Source organism: Orcinus orca, chromosome 16, assembly GCF_937001465.1.
Source record: "Orcinus orca chromosome 16, mOrcOrc1.1, whole genome shotgun sequence".
NCBI classification, from domain to species: Eukaryota; Metazoa; Chordata; class Mammalia; order Artiodactyla; family Delphinidae; genus Orcinus; species Orcinus orca.
The window spans coordinates 53,571,385-53,591,079 of record NC_064574.1 but is presented as its reverse complement, the minus strand read 5'-3'; the positions used below and the strand labels follow the sequence as shown (position 1 = coordinate 53,591,079).

General features: G+C 49.5%; 1 protein-coding gene across 4 annotated transcripts in view; it reads right to left on the bottom strand.

Moving 5' to 3' along the window:
• Positions 1 to 19,381, bottom strand: part of SEC14L5 (SEC14 like lipid binding 5) — a 42,814-nt gene extending 23,433 nt beyond the window's left edge. For 3 of the 4 annotated variants that reach the window (XR_007472345.1, XM_049699907.1, XM_049699909.1), the window contains exons 1-5: positions 19,092 to 19,381; positions 18,267 to 18,381; positions 3,570 to 3,719; positions 3,020 to 3,151; positions 536 to 664 (exon numbers count right to left, since the gene is read on the bottom strand). Coding sequence is in view for 3 of the 4 variants with exons in the window: in XM_049699907.1 (XP_049555864.1) it covers positions 536 to 664; positions 3,020 to 3,151; positions 3,570 to 3,719; positions 18,267 to 18,329 (474 nt within the window). In the remaining variant the exon portion in view is untranslated. Of the gene's footprint in view, positions 1 to 535; positions 665 to 3,019; positions 3,201 to 3,569; positions 3,720 to 18,266; positions 18,382 to 19,091 lie in introns of all 4 variants that reach the window. The other variant, XM_049699908.1, reaches the window with a different exon arrangement.
• Positions 19,382 to 19,695: the final 314 nt, after the last annotated feature.

Sequence of the window (19,695 nt, the reverse complement as noted above, 5' to 3'; positions counted from 1 at the left end):
CCTGGGAGTCGCCCGCTCCTGGCTCCGGCCCCAGCCAGCCTGACATGTGGCTACTGAGCAGCTGAAATTCAGCCAGTCCAAAGGGACATGTGCTGGGAGTGTTAAATACACACCGGATTTCCAAGACATAGTACAAACGAGGAATGTAAAATAGCGCACAAATAAGTTTTATATTGATAACACGTGGATAAAATATATTATTAAAATGAAGTTCACCTGTTTCACTACACTAACAGGCCTCCACTCAGTGATGGGTCTGAGATCTTTAAACCAAGCAGTGCACAATGTCCCTCTGTCCAGAGAGTTCACTGCCCAAGCCTAGGAGCTTTAGGACAATGACTATGGTGCCCCCATTATGGACCAGGTGCTTTCCATCCATTATCTCATGTGATATGACTTTGATTAGAATACCCATTCTACGGATGAGGAGACTGAGGCTGAGGAAGGTTAAGGGTCTTGGGGTGGCAGATCGGGATCCGCAGGCTCTGAGGTCTGTGCACCTTCCTCTGCATGACCTATGGAACCCGTCTCTTACCCTCTTGACGTTGGCTGTGTACTGCTTCATGGCGATCTTCTCCAAGGCACTTTCAAAGCCAAAGAAGGACCGGATGTCAAGCGAGGCAGACTGCTCAAAGCATGTCCAGTCTTCATTCTCAGGGTGGACCTGAAAGCCAGGCAGGGGCGGTGACATGGTCTCAGTGTGGGAGACGCCGTGCCCTCCCCAGGGGGCTCTCTTGGAGACCTGGACCAGCTAGAGCATGCAGTGGACAGCACATCACAGCCTGGCAACACCCAAGGGCAGCAGCAGTACCAAAGGGCCCTGCCCAGAACAATGCAAGGTCTAAAGCCTTAGAGAACAGAGAGCCCTCTCAGGAGGGACCAAAAGAAAGTGAGACCAATGTTCCCGTCCCTTAAAAACTGTACATACGTAGTGATATATTTAAATAACATATTTAATATACCATTATAAATAAATTATACATAAATACTATATTTTATATTTAAAAATATGTATTTATATATCATATCTTTATTATAAATAAATATGCATATATATGTAAGCAAAGACAAATTTCATGGACAGAGCTACTGTGCAGACCCAGCCTTAGTGCCTCTCAAACTTCCGTGGGCAGAAGCATTAGCAGGGCATCTGTTAAATATGCAGATGCCTGGGCTGAACAGGTCCAAGGTAGGGCCTTAGAATCTGTATTTACAAGCAGCCTTGGTGACACCACTCACCAGCTGTTGGCAGAACTCACTCTAAGAAACACTACACTAAAAGTGACATAAAAAACTACCACCAACACCTCCCCAGAGGTAAACATCCTGGACTCAGTTTCCAGGAGGCTCCAAGAGCAGCTGAAAATGTGGAAGGAAAAAGCGGTGAGAATTTACTGGATGCCTGCTGTATACGAGGCACCACACAAAGTGTCTAGGGACCAGACAGGTGAATGAGGCAAGGTCTCCCAAACAGGAGGCTGGGCAAAGACACATCCAAAACACCCAGGGGACTTCCCTGGCGGTCCAGTGGTTAGAACTCCATGCTTCCACTGCAGGGGGCGCAGGTTTGATCCCTGTTCAGGGAACTAAGATCCCGCAAGCCATGCGGCACAACCAATTAAAAAAAAAAAAAAAACCTGTAATGGGCCACATTTTTTACCCTGGAGTTACCACCTTGAGCTAACCATCTGGGATGTAGCATCAGCTAAGGGGCTTTACCTACATTACCTCATTTGCTTCTCCCAGTGCCCAGTGAGGCGGGTTCTGCTGCTGTCCCCATTTTACAGATATGGAAGGGTAGCCCGGGGAGGGGAAGCAATTGCCCAGTGTCACTCAGCAAGAAAGTTGGCAGAGCTGGGTTCATCCCAGCAAACGCCTCCAAACTCCTCACTGCAGCCCCGACGCCAGCAGTACTCGGCCCCTGCAGCCCCCATTCTCAGATCTCCCTCATCCACCTCAGGGTCTTCACACGTGCTGTTTCCTCCTCCAGAACTCTCTTCCCAGCCCTCTCATCCTTCCGATCTCAGCTTCAGCGGCATGTCCTCAGAGAGGCCTGGGGGACACTGTTACCTAAGACACTGTCACCTCCTCTTATTTTCTGTAACTCTGGATCCCTTCTTAGTACTGTGACAAAGCTGTAAGTATATATTGATTTTTTTTTCTCATCTGTGTCTCCCACTGGAATGGAAGTCCCGTGAAGGCAATGGTCAGGCAGATTGGTCCACTGCTGGGTGCCCAGGACTTGTCAGGTTGCCTGGCATATAGTAGGCGCTCAATCAGTATGTACTGGAGAATAATAATTATCATTAATTACATTAAAAGTTAACATGAACTCTACTCATTACTCTGTAATGGCCTATATGGGAAAGAGCCTAAAAAAAAAAAAAAGGGTGGATATATGTATAACTGATTCACTTTGCTGTACACCTGAAACTAACACAACATTGTAAATCAACTCCAATAAAAAATTTTATAAAAAGTTAAACACGTGGGCTTCCCTAGTGGCGCAGTGGTTGAGAGTCCGCCTGCCGATGCAGGGGACACGGGTTTGTGCCCCAGTCCGGGAAGATCCCACATGCTGCAGAGCGGCTGGGCCCGTGAGCCATGGCCGCTGAGCCTGCGCGTCCGGAGCCTGTGCTCCACAACGGGAGAGGCCACAACAGTGAGAGGCCCGCATACCGCAAAAAAAATAATAAAAAATGTTAACACGTATGCAGGACTTAGTATGTGCCAGGCACTGCTCTAAGGGGTTCAGATATTTTACTTCATTTAATCCTCACCACAACCTATGTGGTAGGTACAATCATTAACCCCATCTTACAGGTGAAGAAACTGAGGCACAGTTTCATTAAGGGGGTGGGGAGGCAGGGTCTTGTATTTAGCCAATAAAATACAAGATGCCCAGTCACACTTGAATTTCAGATAAACACGAATAATATTTTAGTAAGTATGTCCCAAGCAGTTTTTGAGACTGCTTAAACTAATACATATATATCGGGGCTTCCAGCCCGCTGCTCACCGTGTAGCTGCAGTTCTCCTTGACCACCACGCGGCTGGCGAAGGTCTCGTTGTGCGCTTCGATGAGGAGAGTCCTCTCCTTCCAGTTCAAGACGTTTCTTTGCACGAAGACCACGTGCTCGACGCCTGCAATCTGCAGGGACAGGGCAGCAGGGACGTGCGTGCTGGACGTGAGGTGGCGGCTGGGGGCGCGAACCCAGAGTGTTGGCTCCTGTCACCCTCAGACCCCGGGACCCCCAGCCCCCTGCCCCGCACCTGCCCACCAGCCAGAGCCCGGATCCCCGACTTTTCCCCCTTCCCCCGACTTCCCGGACCCCGGGACTCCCTCTTGTCCCTGGTCCTCCTACAGTCTCAGCCCAGCCTCCCGGCCCTCGTCTCTCCTGGACACGGGAGGCCCCCAGCCCAGAACGCCCTCCGGGTACCAATACACACTCACTCCAACGCCTGAGCCCACCCCCTGGTCCCAGGTCCCCCGCCCGCCATACCCTACCACCCGTCCGGTCCCCTCCTCCGCGGGGTCCCTGGTTCTCCAGGACCCCCTCCGCGCCCACCTTCCGCAACAGCCGCGGGGCTTCCACCCGCAGCCGGCAGCTCCGCTCCACCAAGTGCACCGCCCCATCAGCGCTGCGGGACTCGCGTAGGACCTCGCTGCCCAGGAAGACCGGGATCTGCGGGCAGGTGGGGAAGCGCTTCTCATAGGCCTGGGGACAGAGGGGCGGGGGTGAGCGCCAAGGGGGCTGGGGGCAGCCAGAGCACAACCTTTCTCCCTCCAGCCCTCACTGGACTGTTGTCTCAATTCCGAGAGGGGGTACCCAGAGAAGAGAAGAGAGTCCTGGCCTGTGCAAAGAGCAGTGACCACTGCCTGTATCACCAAGACCACCGTCTTAACATCTATTCTAGAGCAGTGACACAGGAGTGCCTGAGCTATGACTTGGCAAATCGCGTTTTGACTCTACATTTGAGTTTTTGCCCTGGGAAGGTAGAGTGGGCTAGCTTGGGGCATTTTATTTATTTATTTTTGTCTTTTATTTTTTATTTTATATTGGAGTATAGTTGATTAACAAAGCTGTGTTAGTTTCAGGTGTACAGCAAAGTGGTTCAGTTATACATATACATGTATCTATTCTTTTACAAATTCTTTTCCCATTTAGGTTATCACAGAATATTGAGCAGAGTTCCCTGTGCTATACCGTAGGTCCTTGTTGGTTATCTATTTTAAATATGACTTGGAGCATTTTAAAAGAAGATATCTTTTAGAAAAAAGCAATCGACAAAACCAACACCCCTTCATGATTAAAACAATAAAAAACAACACTCAACAAACTCGGAATAGAAGGGAACTTCCTCAGCCTGACAAAGGGAACCTACAAAAACCCCAGCTAACATCATACTCAATGGTGAAAGGCTGACACTTTCCCCCTACGATCAGGAACTAGGCAGGGATGTCTGCTCTGGCTGCTTCCATGCAACATTGTCCTGGAGGTTCTAGCCAGGGCAGTTAGGCAAGAAAAAGAAAGAAAAAGCATCCAGATTGGAGGATGAGAGCTCAATTCCAGAAGAGCCAGGGTCAGAGCCGCCGGGGGGCATACCAGCATCCGTGGCTGACTGTATTCAAGCAGGGTTTGCTCCAAGAGCCTGTCACAGCCACGTGTCCCAGAAGCAAGGATCAAAGTGAGCTCCAAAAATAGTGCCGGCATCTGAGGACACACACCTCCTTCCCTTCCCTCCTGGCTCCTGGCAGGGAGGCGGGACCACCCAGCTCAGAAGGGCAGAGGCGCAGGAGGGACAAGGAAGAGATGCTTGGTGCTCTTGGTGTCACTCAAGGTCCCACGAGGCCAGCCCAACACATCGTCCGCCAGGGTCAGGAGGACAGGGCTGCCTCCATGTGTAGAGGCTGGTTGCTTTGTACAAACACCCCAGGGTTAGAATAACTCTCCTCAGGGGAGAATGCACAATGGCACTCCTGGGGGTCTAGCCTCAGGGCTGGCAAGGGAGGCCCCCTGAGAACTGTGTCTCCCCTACACATCTCAGGCCACCTTGAGCCCTCTTTCAGAGGAAGGCATTTCTCCACTGCGGAAGGAGCTGCATAGCAAAGTAAGCAGAGCTTGGGGTGGGGTCAGGCGCCTGGCATGAAGCCCAGCTCCACCTCCAGGAGAAGCAAGTCCCTTCTTTTCTCTTAGCCATTTCATCATCTGGAAAATGGGTATATACCAGGTTGAGTATCTCAGGCAGAGCCTGGAACATAGTAGGCACCCAGGGTTTTTATTCTCCAGGCAACAGGACTCAAATGGTGGCACAGTGCACATTTGCAAGAACTGCAAACAACACCCTCCCAGCCCCTTCTGAGCAGAGGGAGAGCCAGAGGAGCTGGGCTCTGCCCCACCTCCGTGATGGGCAGAGGGATGCTGACCTTTTTTTGAAAGTTTATGGAGGGAAAAGGGTGCATGTGTCAGAACTGGTCAGGCTCAGTTTGAGTTCCTGCTACCTTCTCACTGCATGACCTTAGGCAAGTCGCTTGCCCTCTCTGAGCCTCCATCTCAACATCTATAAAATGGGCTGGTGGTAAGGATGTCACTAGACCACGTCTCAGAGCAGTTGGCACACAGTGAGGCCTCGACTCTGCTCCTCCAGCTGTGTGCCTTCTTCCATTTAATCCTCTGAATGGTGCCCTCATTTGACAAATGAGGAAACTGGAGCCCAGAGACACTAAGTAACTTATCCAATGTCACACAGTGCAATATGGTGAACGGATTTAAATCCCAAGCCAGCCCAGCCCCTGCTCCCTCAGGAACCCCTTGCTCAGCAGCTTGGAAACAGCCCAGACATTTTCCCCCGGGGCCATGTGGTCTTGATTTCTCTACCCTCAGTCCTTCAACTCCTGCCAAGCAGTGGCCACACTGCCCCTGAGCATCTCCAATTCCTCTGTTCTGCAGTCTCTCTCCTGCTCCCCAGATGGAATGACATACTCAGAACAGGCCTGGATGCCCGGAACAAATCCCACTCTTACTCTTACACTCCTTACTCTGTTCCACCATCCCACCTCCCACTGCAGCCTCCTTTTCTCTGCTCCAGCCTTGCTGTTTTTGGAACATGCTGTCATAGGTTGAATTGTGTGTCATCCACCCCTAACAAAATTCATAGGTTGAAATCCTAACCCCCCCCAGTACCTCAAGATGTGACCTTATTTGGAAATAGGTTTGTTGTGGATGTAATTAATTAAGATGAAGTCGTATTGGAGTAGGGGGGAGGCCCCTAATCCAATAGGACTGGCATCCTTTTAAAACAGGGAAATTTGGACAGAAACACACAGACAGAGAGAATGCCATATGAAGATGAAGGCACAGGTTGGGGTGAAGCCAAGGAACACCAAAGATTTCCAGCCACACCAGAAGCTAGGGGAGAGGCATGGAACAGATTCTCCCTCGCAGCCCTCAATAGGAACCAGCTCTGCCGACACCTTGATCTCAGGCTTCCAGCCTCCAGGACTATGAGGTAAAAAATGTCTGCTATTTAAGCCACCCAGTTTGTGGTACTTTGTTATGTCAGCCACAGGAAACAAATATACCCACCAAGCTTGTTCCTGCCACAGGGCCTTTGCACTTGCTGCTCCCTCTTCTTGGAACACTAATCAATCCACCTGACATCCAAGGGGGAGAGAGGTTTGAGTCACAGGGGCTTCCAGAGGGTAGGAGACCTGGATTGAAGGCTCAAGAGATGTTCTGGCTTCAGGGACTCATCTGTGCCAGCCCCCCTTCCTGGGACCTCCTCCCCTACCTTCATCCCTGCAACGCTGCCTCCTGTACTGTTCTCTGTCCTGTTCATTTTCTTGGCAGCACTTATGGCACCTTCTAACCATATACGTGCTTGCACATGGCATACCCAAGGCCTGGGCTATGTGTTTTTTTTTTGCGGCACTGAACTCAGACATGTGCCCATCTCAGTTCTTGGGCTAACTAGGGCTAACAAGGAAAAGCCGACGGGCAAGGAAAGAAAGAATGCAAACTTGCCAATGGCCCAAAAAGCCCCAAGAAAGGGGTCCAGGGAGAGAAATGACAGGCCGTTAGTGCAGTGCACACAGCCAACCGAACTTCACCAACTTCCTGTTGTTACAAGCCTCTTGTTGGAAGAATCCCGTCTGGCACCCCCAGATAACGGCGGAGCTGATCAGCAGCAGACGGGCTCTTGGACACAGCTTTCCCTGACTGTGTGAGGGAAGGCACTGCTGTTTCAACAATGGTGCCACCCCAAGCACTGTGGGGACCCCAGGACCCAGGCTCCATCTGGAAGGCAGGGGGCCCCAAAATAAGGAGTCTACCCCAGTGCTAATTCTCCAGGGTCAGAGGCTGTCAGCCAGAGATTCCCTGGGGTTGTGAGGGCTGGTGTTGGACACCGTTGTTATGGTGACATTTACAGAGGGCTGACTGCACCATTTTGTCCTCATGACATCCCGTTGGGATGGAAACTAGTATTTCCCCATTTTACAGATGAGCAAGTTGAGGCTCGAGAAGGCAGAGTGACTTGCCTCTGGCATCACAGGGCCAGTAAGTGGTGGGGTTGGATCGCAGGCCCATCTGACCCAGCCCCCAACCCCGAACCTCCCAGTCCTGCCTCTCAGTGGACATTGGCTACATCACAAATGTCAGTGTTTTGGAAATCCTGAATCCTGCTGGCCCAAAACCCTCAGATCAGGGGCCCTTTGCCTTTGGCAGGTGACAGGGTCTTACAGGATCAGGTAGTTCACAGGACCCTCCCTGTGTTGGAAACCAGCTCACACAGATAGTTTTATCCCTACTTGAGAGCCTCAGACGCTGACTGCTATCCCCACAAATCAGGCCTGAGCTTCTCCCAGCTGGACAAACACATGCTGTGGCCTCCTCGGGGACACAGGGTAGCAGAAGGATTTGGTTTCAGCCCTTCCGCCAAGTGATTGGAGAGGGACACCCACGCATGCCAGCTCAGAAAGGGAGCTGGTCCAAGGCCCAGAACCTGCCCAGGCAGGGACAGGGCTGGGGCAGGCAGAGGCCAGTGGAAACTTCTATTGAAAGTCTCCTACGAGCTGCCCATCCTGCAAAAATCCACATCAACACACTAACCATGTGGAAAGGGGAGCCTAGATTCCTAGCCAGACTTGCCCATTTCCAGGCTGGGTAACCTTGAGCACAGTACTTCCTGTTTCTCCCCGAGAACACGATTAGTCTATAACGTGATTACTCTATAAAGGGAAGTAATCATGAAACCTCCCAATGAGTGCTCAGTTGTGCCTCTTTCCTTCTTTCCCGTGTCACAACTGCTGAAGTAAAAAGTCATCAGCCCTGAATCCCTAGTGCTTAGCAAAATACCTAGCATGCAGTCGACACTCAATAGACATTACATGATAAAGGAGTGAAGGACAGTGTAGCTTAGCCATGAAGGTTGTGGACTCTGGGGCTTGGGTTCGAATCTCTACTCTGCTTACTACCAGCTCTGTAGCCTTGAACAAGTCATCAAGCTCTCAGTTCCCTCCTTCCTTCATTTGTTAAAAGGAGAATAAGAAAAGTAGCTCCCTTACTGAGCCATCAGGGGAATAAAGGAACCTGTTTTGGTTAAGTGCTGAGAACAGTGCCTGGCACATGGTTCGTTCTACATAAGCATTTGTTCAATAAATTTAAATTTTAAAAAAGAGTGAGATTCTATAAAGTACAGAAAAGCTATTTCTGCTAATCACTTGACAGCTGCTCCCTCCTCCCCTCCCCTCTCTCCTTCCTTCCTGCTCTTCCTCATGCAAATTCAAAGGAAGCTGGAATGCTGCTTACCCCAAACCTTCCGCCAAAAGTGGGAAAAGAATATCCAAACCACACCAACATATTCTAGTCCAACACTTCACCTTCTCTTTCCGTGCTGCAGGCTGGATTTGGCACTGACAACCGTGACCATTGCACAAAGTGTACCCTCCCTGTCACACTCCTCAGGGGACTTTCTTGTCCACCCCCAGCTTCCCTCGCAAGCCTGGGAGACCCCAGAAGAGACGTATCAATCCTCTCAGCTCCCCCAACTGTTTTTTTAAATTGCGATATAATTCTCATACCATAAAATGCACTCTTAAAAAGTGTACAGTTCAGGGACTTTCTTGGTGGTCCAGTGTGTAAGACTCTGCGCTCCCAATGCAGAGGGCCCAGGTTCCATCCTGGTCCGGGAACTAGATCCCACACACTGCACCTGCACCTAAGAGGCCGCATGCCACAACTAAAGATTCCGCATGCCGCAACAAAGATCCTGCGTGCCTCAACTAAGACCTGGCGCAGCCAAAATTAATTAATTAATTAATTAAAAAAATAAAAATAAAAATGTACAGTTCAGTGGATTTTAGAACATTCACAAAATTTTGCAACCATCACCACTCTCTAATACCAAAACGTCTCATCACCCCACAGAAACCCCACATCCATCACAGTCACTGCCCTTTCCCCCCACCCCAGCCCTAGGCATCCACTAATCCACTTTCTGTCTCTATGGATTTGCCTTTTCTGGACGTTTCATGCAAATGGAATCATACAATACGTGGCCTTTTGTGTCTGGCTTCTTTTACTGAGCATTATGTTTCTGAGGTTCATCTGTGTTGTAGCCCGTGTCGGTGCTTTATTCCTTTTCACGGCTGAATAATATTTCATTGTGTGGATCCCCCAGCTCTTGGCAGAGTTGCTCAGAGTTGCTGAAGGAGCCATCAGACACCCGATGGCAGTAGTGACATCCCCGCTGATGAAGGCAAGCAGACGTGGGTGAACCAGGTCAACATCACTGGAACATTTTGAAACGACTGCTGTATACAATCTATAGAAACAGCTGTACCCAGATGGCCCTGGAGCTGAGAAACCTGCTGCTATTCTAGCCAAAGGCAGCTCAGGAGACAAAACGATGGAGACAAAAGAGTCAGAAGGACCCAGGGGGCAAGGCTGGGATATGATGAAATGGCAGAGACAACGCAACGCATGGGGTTTAGACACTGCCTCTGCCACCTGCCAGTGGGGTGACCTCAACTTAGCTTCTCTGAGACTCAGTTTCCTCAGAAAGAAAAGGATGATGATGATGACAATGATACCGACTCTGTAAGGGTTGTTGAAAAGATTAAAGGGAGATAAGGTGTGTGAGGCATTTAGCACAGTGCCAGTCACCACATAGATTTCTTTTTTTTAATGGACAAGGGTAAACCAACAGGTTCTTGAATTGATATTTGTACACCCATGTTCACAGCAGCATTATTCACAGTAGCCAAAAAAGTGGAAACCACCCAAATATCCATTGACAAATGAATGGAAAAACAAAATACGGTCCAGCCATGTAGCGGAATATTATGCAGCCATAAAAAGGAATGACATACTGACACACGCTACAACGTGGATGAACCTCGAAAACATAATACTCAGTGAAAGAAGCCAGACACAGAAGGACAAACACTGTATGATTCCACTTATATGAGGTCCCAGAGTCGTCAAATTCATCGAGACAGAAAGTAGAATGGTGGTTGCCAGGGACTGGGGGAGGGAGAGAACAGGGAGTTACTGTTTAATGGGGACAGAGTTTCAGTACGGGAGGATGAAAAAGTTGTGGTGATGGATGGCGGTGATGGTTGCACAACAATGTGAATGCACTTAATGCCACTGAACTGTACCCCTAAAAATGGTTAATTTTGTGTTATGTATATTTTACCACAGTTTTTTAAGAGGGTAAGCCATCTTCTGGATGGTTTATAGCCCTACCAGATTGTGATTTGGAGTAGGGTACCATGTCTGTGTTTATTTGTTTATAGTCAATGCCTCTGTCTCTAGGTCTGTTTCCTTCCCCACTGGATTCCCCAGCGGCCTCGTAGCACACCTGGGACACCATAGACACCCAGCCAATATTTGCTGAAGGAGGGAAGGAAGGAAGGAAGGAAGGAAGAGGAAGGAAGCCAGCCTCCCTTTGCCTGGCTGGGACCTGGTGTCCTCCTCGTGAGGTCATGCCAGGGGAACGTCTGGCCTCTCTGGCCCTGCGGGAATGTGTAGCCCCTCCGCTGGGCCAGGGCACTGCACAAAAGCCTGCTGTGGCTTCTTACCCACTCGTGGGGAGCGGAGTGGGGAACAATTCTCCTGTGAACATGCTCTGCACCCACGGACTTCCGGGATCAGCTGGTACCCCTGATGGTTCAGGGAGAGGCAGGGCGGCAGTGAGGCCAACCCAGAGTGTCTTGACACTTAGTGCTATGTCAGGATCATGATGGGAGGGAAATGCTATTTTATTTTTATTTTTTTATAAATTTATTTATTTATGGCTGCATTGGGTAGAGAAAGTGGTGAGCAGGGGCTACTCTTCATTGCGGTGCACGGGCTTCTCATTGCGGTGGCTTCTCTTGTTGCAGGAGCACGTGCTCTAGCTGCGTGGACATCAGTAGTGTGGCACGTGGGCTCAGTAGTTGTGGCACGTGGGCTCAGTAGTTGTGGCTCGCAGGCTCAGTAGTTGTGGTACACGGGCTTAGTTGCTCCGAGGCATGTGGGATCTCCCCAGGCCAGGGCGCGATCCCGTGTCCCCTGCATTGGCAGGCAGATTCTTAACCACTGCGCCACCAGGGAAGTCCCGAAATGCTATTTTAGGTTTTCTAAGTGTCTCCGAAATGCACCCAACCTTGGTCAACTCTGCTTCCCCAAGCTCTCCCCACCTCTGGGATGGAAATGTCCCCTCCAATCCACTTTCCACACCTTCCCAAGCGCCCAAAGTCCTTGAAGAAATGAACTGACCCCACCAGCCACTTTCTAAATCACAGGGGCCCAACTAAGCCACATTCATTTCTTCAAAGAAACAAGTTCTGCCCCAATTACAAATCCTGCTACATGACATTGCCTGGACTCTCTCTCTCTCTCTCTCTCTCTCTCTCTCTCTCTCTCTCACACACACACACACACACACACACACACACACACACACACACACACAGCAAGCTCTATGAGGGCAGGAAGGCATCATGTCAGGAGAACCAGGTCAAGACAGAACGAGAACAAGACAGACCAGGTCTCCCCCTTTCTGAAGCTTAATGTAATGAAAAAGACCCATATAAACAAATAAACAAGCAAATTCCATATAAACAAGTAGGCAAGCAAATTAACAGAATAATGATGCATTTCAAGAAGTGCTAAGAATCACCTAGTCTGTAGCTCCTGCAACCTGGCACGGTGCTTGGCACACAGTGGAAACTCAATAAGTATTGGTGGAATGCATACGTGCAAGAATTAACGCATGCATAAACTAATGAATGAGGGCCTAAAGTTGATTTCAGGGCCCCCTGAAATCAGATTACTTTGCTGGGCAGTGGATCACCTCCGTTCTCCCAGCCCAGATCAGAGCCCGTCAGGGCCCTGTAAGAAATCCAGGGTGGAAAATGTTGCTTCCCTTAATCTGTTAGCAACGGGATCAGATGACAGGCTCCAGGGAACTAATTTAAACTCATTTAAATAAGGCCCCAGCTGCTTTATTAAAACTACATCCATAACAAGGATTCCAACTTTAACTGCCTGCCGTTGGTCTGGGCTGCAAGGATTTACCTTCAGAGGCTGCTCCTTATTAATAACCCATTTGCTAAATTACAAGCTGTTTATCAATACAAAGTCCAGGTCTTTAAATATTTTAATACTTAATTGCTACCAACAGCCCTCACCTCTATAACCTTTCCTCCAGATGAACAGCCAGCCTATTGCTTAGGAAATTATCACGCCGTCTTCCTTCTTTAGGTTTGCAGAATCTGAGATGACCACAAAACCACAGAGCTTTGAGCCCCACAGGGACCCCTGGGCAGTGGACCGACAAGAGGTAGCCGGGTTACTTCTGAAGCCACGTCAGCCACTGGCACATAGATGTTCACTGAACATCAGAGACAGAATCCAGGATGTCTGGCTGTGAGCTCAGGCTATGGGGTCAGATTCCCTAAATTCGAATCTCTGCCATTTAGTAATGATGCCATTGACTGAGAGTTATGGGCTGAATCGTGTCCCCCCGAAAAGCTATGTTGGATAACTAACCCTGGGTACATCAGAATGTGGCCTCATTTAGAAATACGGTCTTTATACAGGTAATCAAGTTAAAATGAGGGCATTAGGATGTTCTTACAAATCCAAGATGACTGCTGTCCTTGTAAAAAGGGGAAATTTAGGGAATTCCCTGGCGGTCCAGAGGTTAGGACTTTGCACTCTCACTGCTCAGGGCCCAGGTTCAGTCCTTGGTCGGGGAACTAGGCTCCCACTAGCTGCTCAGCATGGCCAAAAACAAAAAAAAAGAAGAAATTTGAACATAGAAGTGCACACACACAGGGAACATACCATGTGAAAGTTGGAGTTATGCCACGACAAGCCAAGGAGCTCCAGAAGCCAGGAGAGAAGCCTGGAGCAGATCCTTCCCAAGTGCCTTCAGAGGGAACACGACCCAGGTAACCCCTGGATCTTGGACTTCTGGCCTCGAGGACTGGGAGGCAATACATTTCCGTTGTTCTAAGCCACCCAGTTGTGATGCTTTGTTACGCGGCCTTAGCAAACAAATACGCTGACACAGGGACAGTCTCCTTAACCGCTCTAAGCCTCAGTTTCCTCTTCTGCTGCAGCTGAGGCTGCTGTTAAAGTACTTGCCTCTGAGCTGGCCGGAGGGGGTGGGCACACAGGGTGTTCGTTAAACCTTTCTGGACTGTTGTGATCAGCTGCCCTCCAAGAAGCCAGGGACTGTAGGTTTTGGCTCTGCTCTCCTTTGCAGGGTTCTGATGGGGTGTGGACATTCCAGACACAAACCTGATGGTAACTGCCCCATGGGACGGCTTACTCGGCCCAGAGGCCACCCCAATAACTTCAGATCCTCAGCCCTGAGAAACAGCAGAGCTCATGGTTGGAGATGTAAACTCTGGAGCCAAACTGCCTGCAGTTAAGTCCACACCTGCCATGTGTTCGCTGTGCGGCCTTGGATAATCCATTCATCCTTTCTGTGCCTCAGTCTCCTCAACTGTAAAATGGGGTTACCCAACGAACCTAGCTCATGGGGTAGTTCTGAGAAGCACATGAGTTAATATTTGAATGGACTCAAAACTAGTAGGTGCTGTGTACATGTTTGTTAAATAAAATTTAAAATAGAATCTGCCTAAATATTCTAAATAACAACCACCATTCACAGCAGGGGTTTCTTTGGAAGGAATAGGCCCACACAAAAACTTGTGCATCCGTGTTCACAGCAACGTTATTCATAACAGCCCCAAATTTGAAACAATCTAAATGTCCATAGGCTTGTGAATGGATAAACAAATGTGGTCTATCCACATAACGTGAATATTACTCAGCCACAAAAAGGGTTGAAATACTGATAGATTCTACAACCTGGATGAACCTTGAAAATATTGTGCTAAGTGAGAGAAGTCAGTCACAAAAGGCCACATAGTGTATGATTTCATTTATATGAAATGTCCAAAATAGGCAAAACCATAGACAGAGAGTAGATTGGTGGTTGTCAAGGGCCAGGCCCGACGGGGAAGTTTAGGAGATAATGATTAAAGGGTATGGGCTTTCTTTCTGGGGTGATGAAAATGTTCTAAAACTGACAGTGGTGATGGTTGCACAACTCTATAAATATACTGAAGACCCTTGATTTGGACCCTTTTTTTTTTTAATCATCTCTATTGGAGTATAATTGCTTCACAATGGTGTGTCAGTTTCTGCCCTACAACAAAATGAATCAGTTACACATATATACATATGTTCCCATATCCCCTCCCTCCCGCGTCTCCCTCCCTCCCACCCTCCCTATCCCACCCCTCCAGGCGGTCACAAAGCACCGAGCTGATCTCCCTGTGCTACGCGGCTGCTTGATTTGGACGCTTTAAATGGGTGAATTGTATGGTAGGTGAGTTATCGCTCATAAAAGCTGTTAAAACAATAAATGATAATAATACACTTTAGGGATATTTCATGAGCATTAAACAACATGCCAGGCTCTGTCCGGGTACACATGTCCCTTCACTTAATTCTCACTTCAGCTCTCTGAGGAGCAGAGGCCTTTATTATCTCCATTTCACAGGTAAGAAACTGGAGCAGGGACCCAGCCTGGAGGATCCGGCTCGTAACCTCCACCCGTTCAGGAGAAGAGCCCAGATGAGCTGGAAATCATTCACAACAGGCTGTAGGCTGACCAGAGAGTGGCCTTCAGGGCTCAAGTAACCACAGTCCACAGTCCAAAACATGGTCTTTGTGTTCTACATACTGGGATCTCCACAAAGGCCCCCCACCTTCGGGGACCCCACATTCAAAGGGACAAGGGATTCTCTCCAACCCTGATAGGCAGCTGCCTCCATTGTCTTAATTGTATTCCTCTGCTTACCAAGATAATACAAGCTCATTGTTTTGAACCCAATAATACAGAATACTATCAAGAAAGGAGAAAGCAAAGGTCCCTAGAATTCCATCCTTCAGAAACAGAATTCACGTCAAGGAATTTGGCCCAAGGAGAGAGATACCCACTCAGTGGGTTAGTTACATTTTTGAAATGAAAGAGAGAAATCATTTTTTTTTAATTTTAAGCTGGATCTAGAAAGGTTGCCTTAGTACTATTTTATAACCAATTCCACAAACCCAGTTTCAGTGGTTTGTGAACTTCAGTGGTTTGGTGGATTTCTGAAGAAGTGAAGGGGTGCTTTGATTCTCAAGTCAGTTTTGTTAAACAGAAAAACCAAAAGCCAGCTTGTCTGGTCACTCGGATGTGGTCAAAATAGCTGAGTTCATCCGAAACTTCCCTGGCATCTGACCCAAACTGAGGGCAAGTGTTTAGCTGAGAAACAAAGACCGACATTAAGTGCAGAAAAACCCTTTTGTGCCCGCACAGCGAGCAAGTTATGTTGAGTTATGCAGCTATTCTGGGGACAATGATGTTTTGTAAACAGTCGGCAAAGTGGCTTTGTCGACAATGTTGGGGCAGTTTGGGGCCCTTTCACCAACAAGGACTGTATGGAGATAAGGCGACATAGTATTTGAAAAATACAAATGACAAATTAGTACAATACAGATAATAAATATCTGAAAACTTTTGTTTCCTGTTGTACCCACAAGCATTTATCCATCAACCCCTAGAGATTGTTAACAGCTAGGGGAGTAAACTGAGTCAATTATGGAACTCAAAGCTGACAAAATACACTTCACATATTCCAACAGTCCTATTAATACAATCTTAAGTGCTAAGTCTTAAGTCTTAGCAGGCCTTTTTATTTTAAAATGCAATGATTGTAAATATTTTTTTGAGAATCCTAAACATACTACATTAAATTTACATTTATTAAGCCCATGCAATAATAAAAATTTGCTAGTTTTCCATTCTATAGTCGTTTGTCTCAGCTTCTTGGCTTCATGGCTTTCTGGGCCATAGGTTATCCCAGAAAAGTGGGGACAGTGTCTCTCTTCTATTGAGTGAATGAATGAATGAATGAATGAGTCCTAGGGTCAGAATATGTGAGCTGTCTGGAGCCTTAGACAGAGGATGATTATTTATATTTAGCTGCCATTTATTGTCCACTAAGTATAGACCAGGCCCTGTGCTGGCCACCTCCCCTCCCCCACCCCCCACCACACATGCGCTACAATCACCTTCAATCCTAGTTACAACCTTATGAGGTGCATATAACCAGGCCTATTTCACAAAGGAAGAAATGGGGGCTCAGAGAAATTCAGTGACTTTCTAAATACACACAGCCAGAGCACAGCCAGGCAACGGCAGGGACGCAGCACCTCTGACTGCACATCCCTAAGTCTCTGGGGTGTCCCACCCCCATTACAAATGAAGCAAAGTCACACAGACAACAACACAATAACAGTAACAATAACAGTAATAGCATTTGGTCTGTGCCAGACCTTGTACTGGGAGCTTTACATGTGTTGACTCAATTAATCCACAACAGACCCCCAGATTTGGAAACCATGTAATCCTCATTTTAGAGACGGAAAGTGCAGGCTCAGAGAGGTTAAGTAACTTGCCCAAGGTCACCCAGCTTGTCAGTACAAGCCCAGGCCTGCTCCTGCTTCTTTCCTGACCTGGACCCATCTACACATTACAGCACGACATGTATGGATTACTGCAATGATGCTTTTTCATCTTTTATGTGACATACGTAGGTAGATTCATAGAATAGGTTAGGGGAGGACACACACACAGAGCTGTCAACTGATATCAAAGTCCTTGGAAAGAAGGCTGGGATTAAGCAACCAAGGGTGGGATGAGGACAATGTGGGTGGATTCTGGTGTTTCTTACACTTTCAGTACAATCACTTAAAACACCATATGGTGTAATAACAGAGACAGCTGCATTTAGTGAGCACCTACTGTGTGCCAGGCACTGAGCCAGAGGCACCGGGCACTATTTCATTCACTCCTCACCACAACCCCATAGCACTGCCTCTGTTTTACTGGGGAGGAAAACTCTGAGAGGCAGAGTGATTGGCACCAAGAAGGAAACCCACGTCTGCCTGTCCCCAGCACCTGCCCCACGGTGCACAGACCACTGATCCAGGAGGGCCTGGGAGACAATTCTATGTTGCATAGTTAGACAACTGCTCTCAGACCCTTCCTGCCCACACGTGCCCACTCTCCCCCTGGTCTCAGCTTCCTTGAAGGGGAGGGGAGGGGGTGTGTGAGCAGAGGGAGGACATGGGGGGTGTTGTGGCCCTGGAATTACCCCCTTGTCCCCGTGCAGGTCCAAGCCCGGCTCTACCTCTTCCTGCCCACAGAACTTAAGGCCATTCCTTCACCTGTCTGAGCTTTGGTTTAATGGAGGTAAAATGAGAATAATAAGAGCTTCTGGGAATTAAACAAAACAACGTATGTAAACTTAGCAAACCCTCAGTGAATGGCTGCTGTCATCATCCTCATTAGAATATGTACCATTATTATTATTATTATTATTACTATCAGTACACAAAACGACAGCCAGCAAACAACTTAGCCCTTGCTATCCTTGTTTTCTGACAAAGGAGATCAAGATGCAAACAGATAAGCTTCAGTAAGGAAAAGAAAGAAAGACCTTGTGTTTGGGTCAGCGGGCAAGGGTTCTAGAAGTTGTGGGGAAAGGTGGGATGGCCTGGTTAGAAGCTGGACCCACAAGGTTAGTGGAGTAGCTCATTAATTCCTTCTGATCTGGGGATCCAAGGGTCTCCGTCTCCCTCCCATCATAGCTGACCTCTTGTTTCCCTCCAACTGTTACACAAGGGGCCCCAGGGTCAGAGGTCACTCACCGCCATGACCAACTCAAATGGGTACTTGTAGACGCAGACAGGAGACTGGTACTTCTGCACCATGTTCTCGCAGGACCACCAGCGGAAGCCAGCCAGGCAGGAATGGGCACAGAGCCTGGGTGAGGGTATCTGGTGAGGGAGCAGCTCCCTCCACGGGAAGCAGGAACCCTGCCCACTGCTCCCCCAGCAAGGGGCAGGCCCATCCCTCTGGCCCCATCCACACATCTCCCCTGCCCTCAAAGCAAAGGGGCCGATGTGATTCCCAAATTACTTTGGGCCATGCCCCAAACACTTGCCCTGTCCATTACTCAATGCCCCAGACCACACTCACTCCTCAGGAGCAATCAGTACCCCCAAACGTTCCTCCATCCTCATGCTGAGGGCCCCCGGAAAACCCCATAAAGCCACCCACCTGGAAGCACACACATTCGCAATTCTTACACTCCCACAATTCATTCACCCACTGCACCCCACAGCTTACCATGGGCGTCCCGACCCTGCAGTCCCCCCAAGAATCATTGCACCTGCCCTCCCATTTTCCTCCAAGACACCCTAACATACGCACACAGTCTTCACCAAATTTCACACGCACTGTCTCTGCCACACACGCGCACACATGCACGACTCCCCTCCCACACGAGACCGCCCTTGCATACGCACTCAACTTTGCACACACGCCCAGCTCCCTGGAGCACGCACCTACTCAACTCCATGCTCGCACACAGCATCCCCTCTAGGATGCGCATAGAGGTTCACACACACGCACACACACTGATGCATGCGCCCACACGCATGCACGCACAGGTCCCCCGAAGCCCCGCTCACCCTAGCCCTCGGAGTCTCCGAGACGCAGCCCCGCGGCAGCACGGAGCTGAGCCCGCCCGGATCCCCCGCGGCCGCCTGGCCCAGAGCGCAGCACCTGGGGCGGGGCGCAACCGCGATCGCTGGACCCTGCAGTCCGGGCCGGCGATCGCCGAGCGTGGGGCGTCCTGACCAGCACACCCTGCGTCCGGGCCGGTCAGGGAGGGGCCTGCGGGAGGGGGGAGCGCTCCAGGACCCAGGACAGCGGAGGTCCCGGCCTGGCCTGGCCCCGCCCCCGCCCTCCCTCTCCGCTCAGCCCCGGCCCCGCCCAGATTTACCCCCTGGACAGGCCCCGCCCCAGACTGGCCCCACCCCAGCCTTAGCCCCTCCCTTCATTTTTATGCATCCTTCTTTGACCACGCCCCCACCCCGGCCCTTTCTCCAGACTGGCCACTCCTCATGCAGGCCAAGCTTCCATAGGGTCCCGCCCCTAAAGCACGCAGCCTCAGGGGTGGCTCAGCCCCAGGAAGACCCCGCCCCAAGGCTCCAACCCCAGTCTATCTCTGCTCCCAGGCGAACCCTTGCCCCACCCAGCCCCGCTGGCCCTAGTACAGTTCACGTTTGGCCC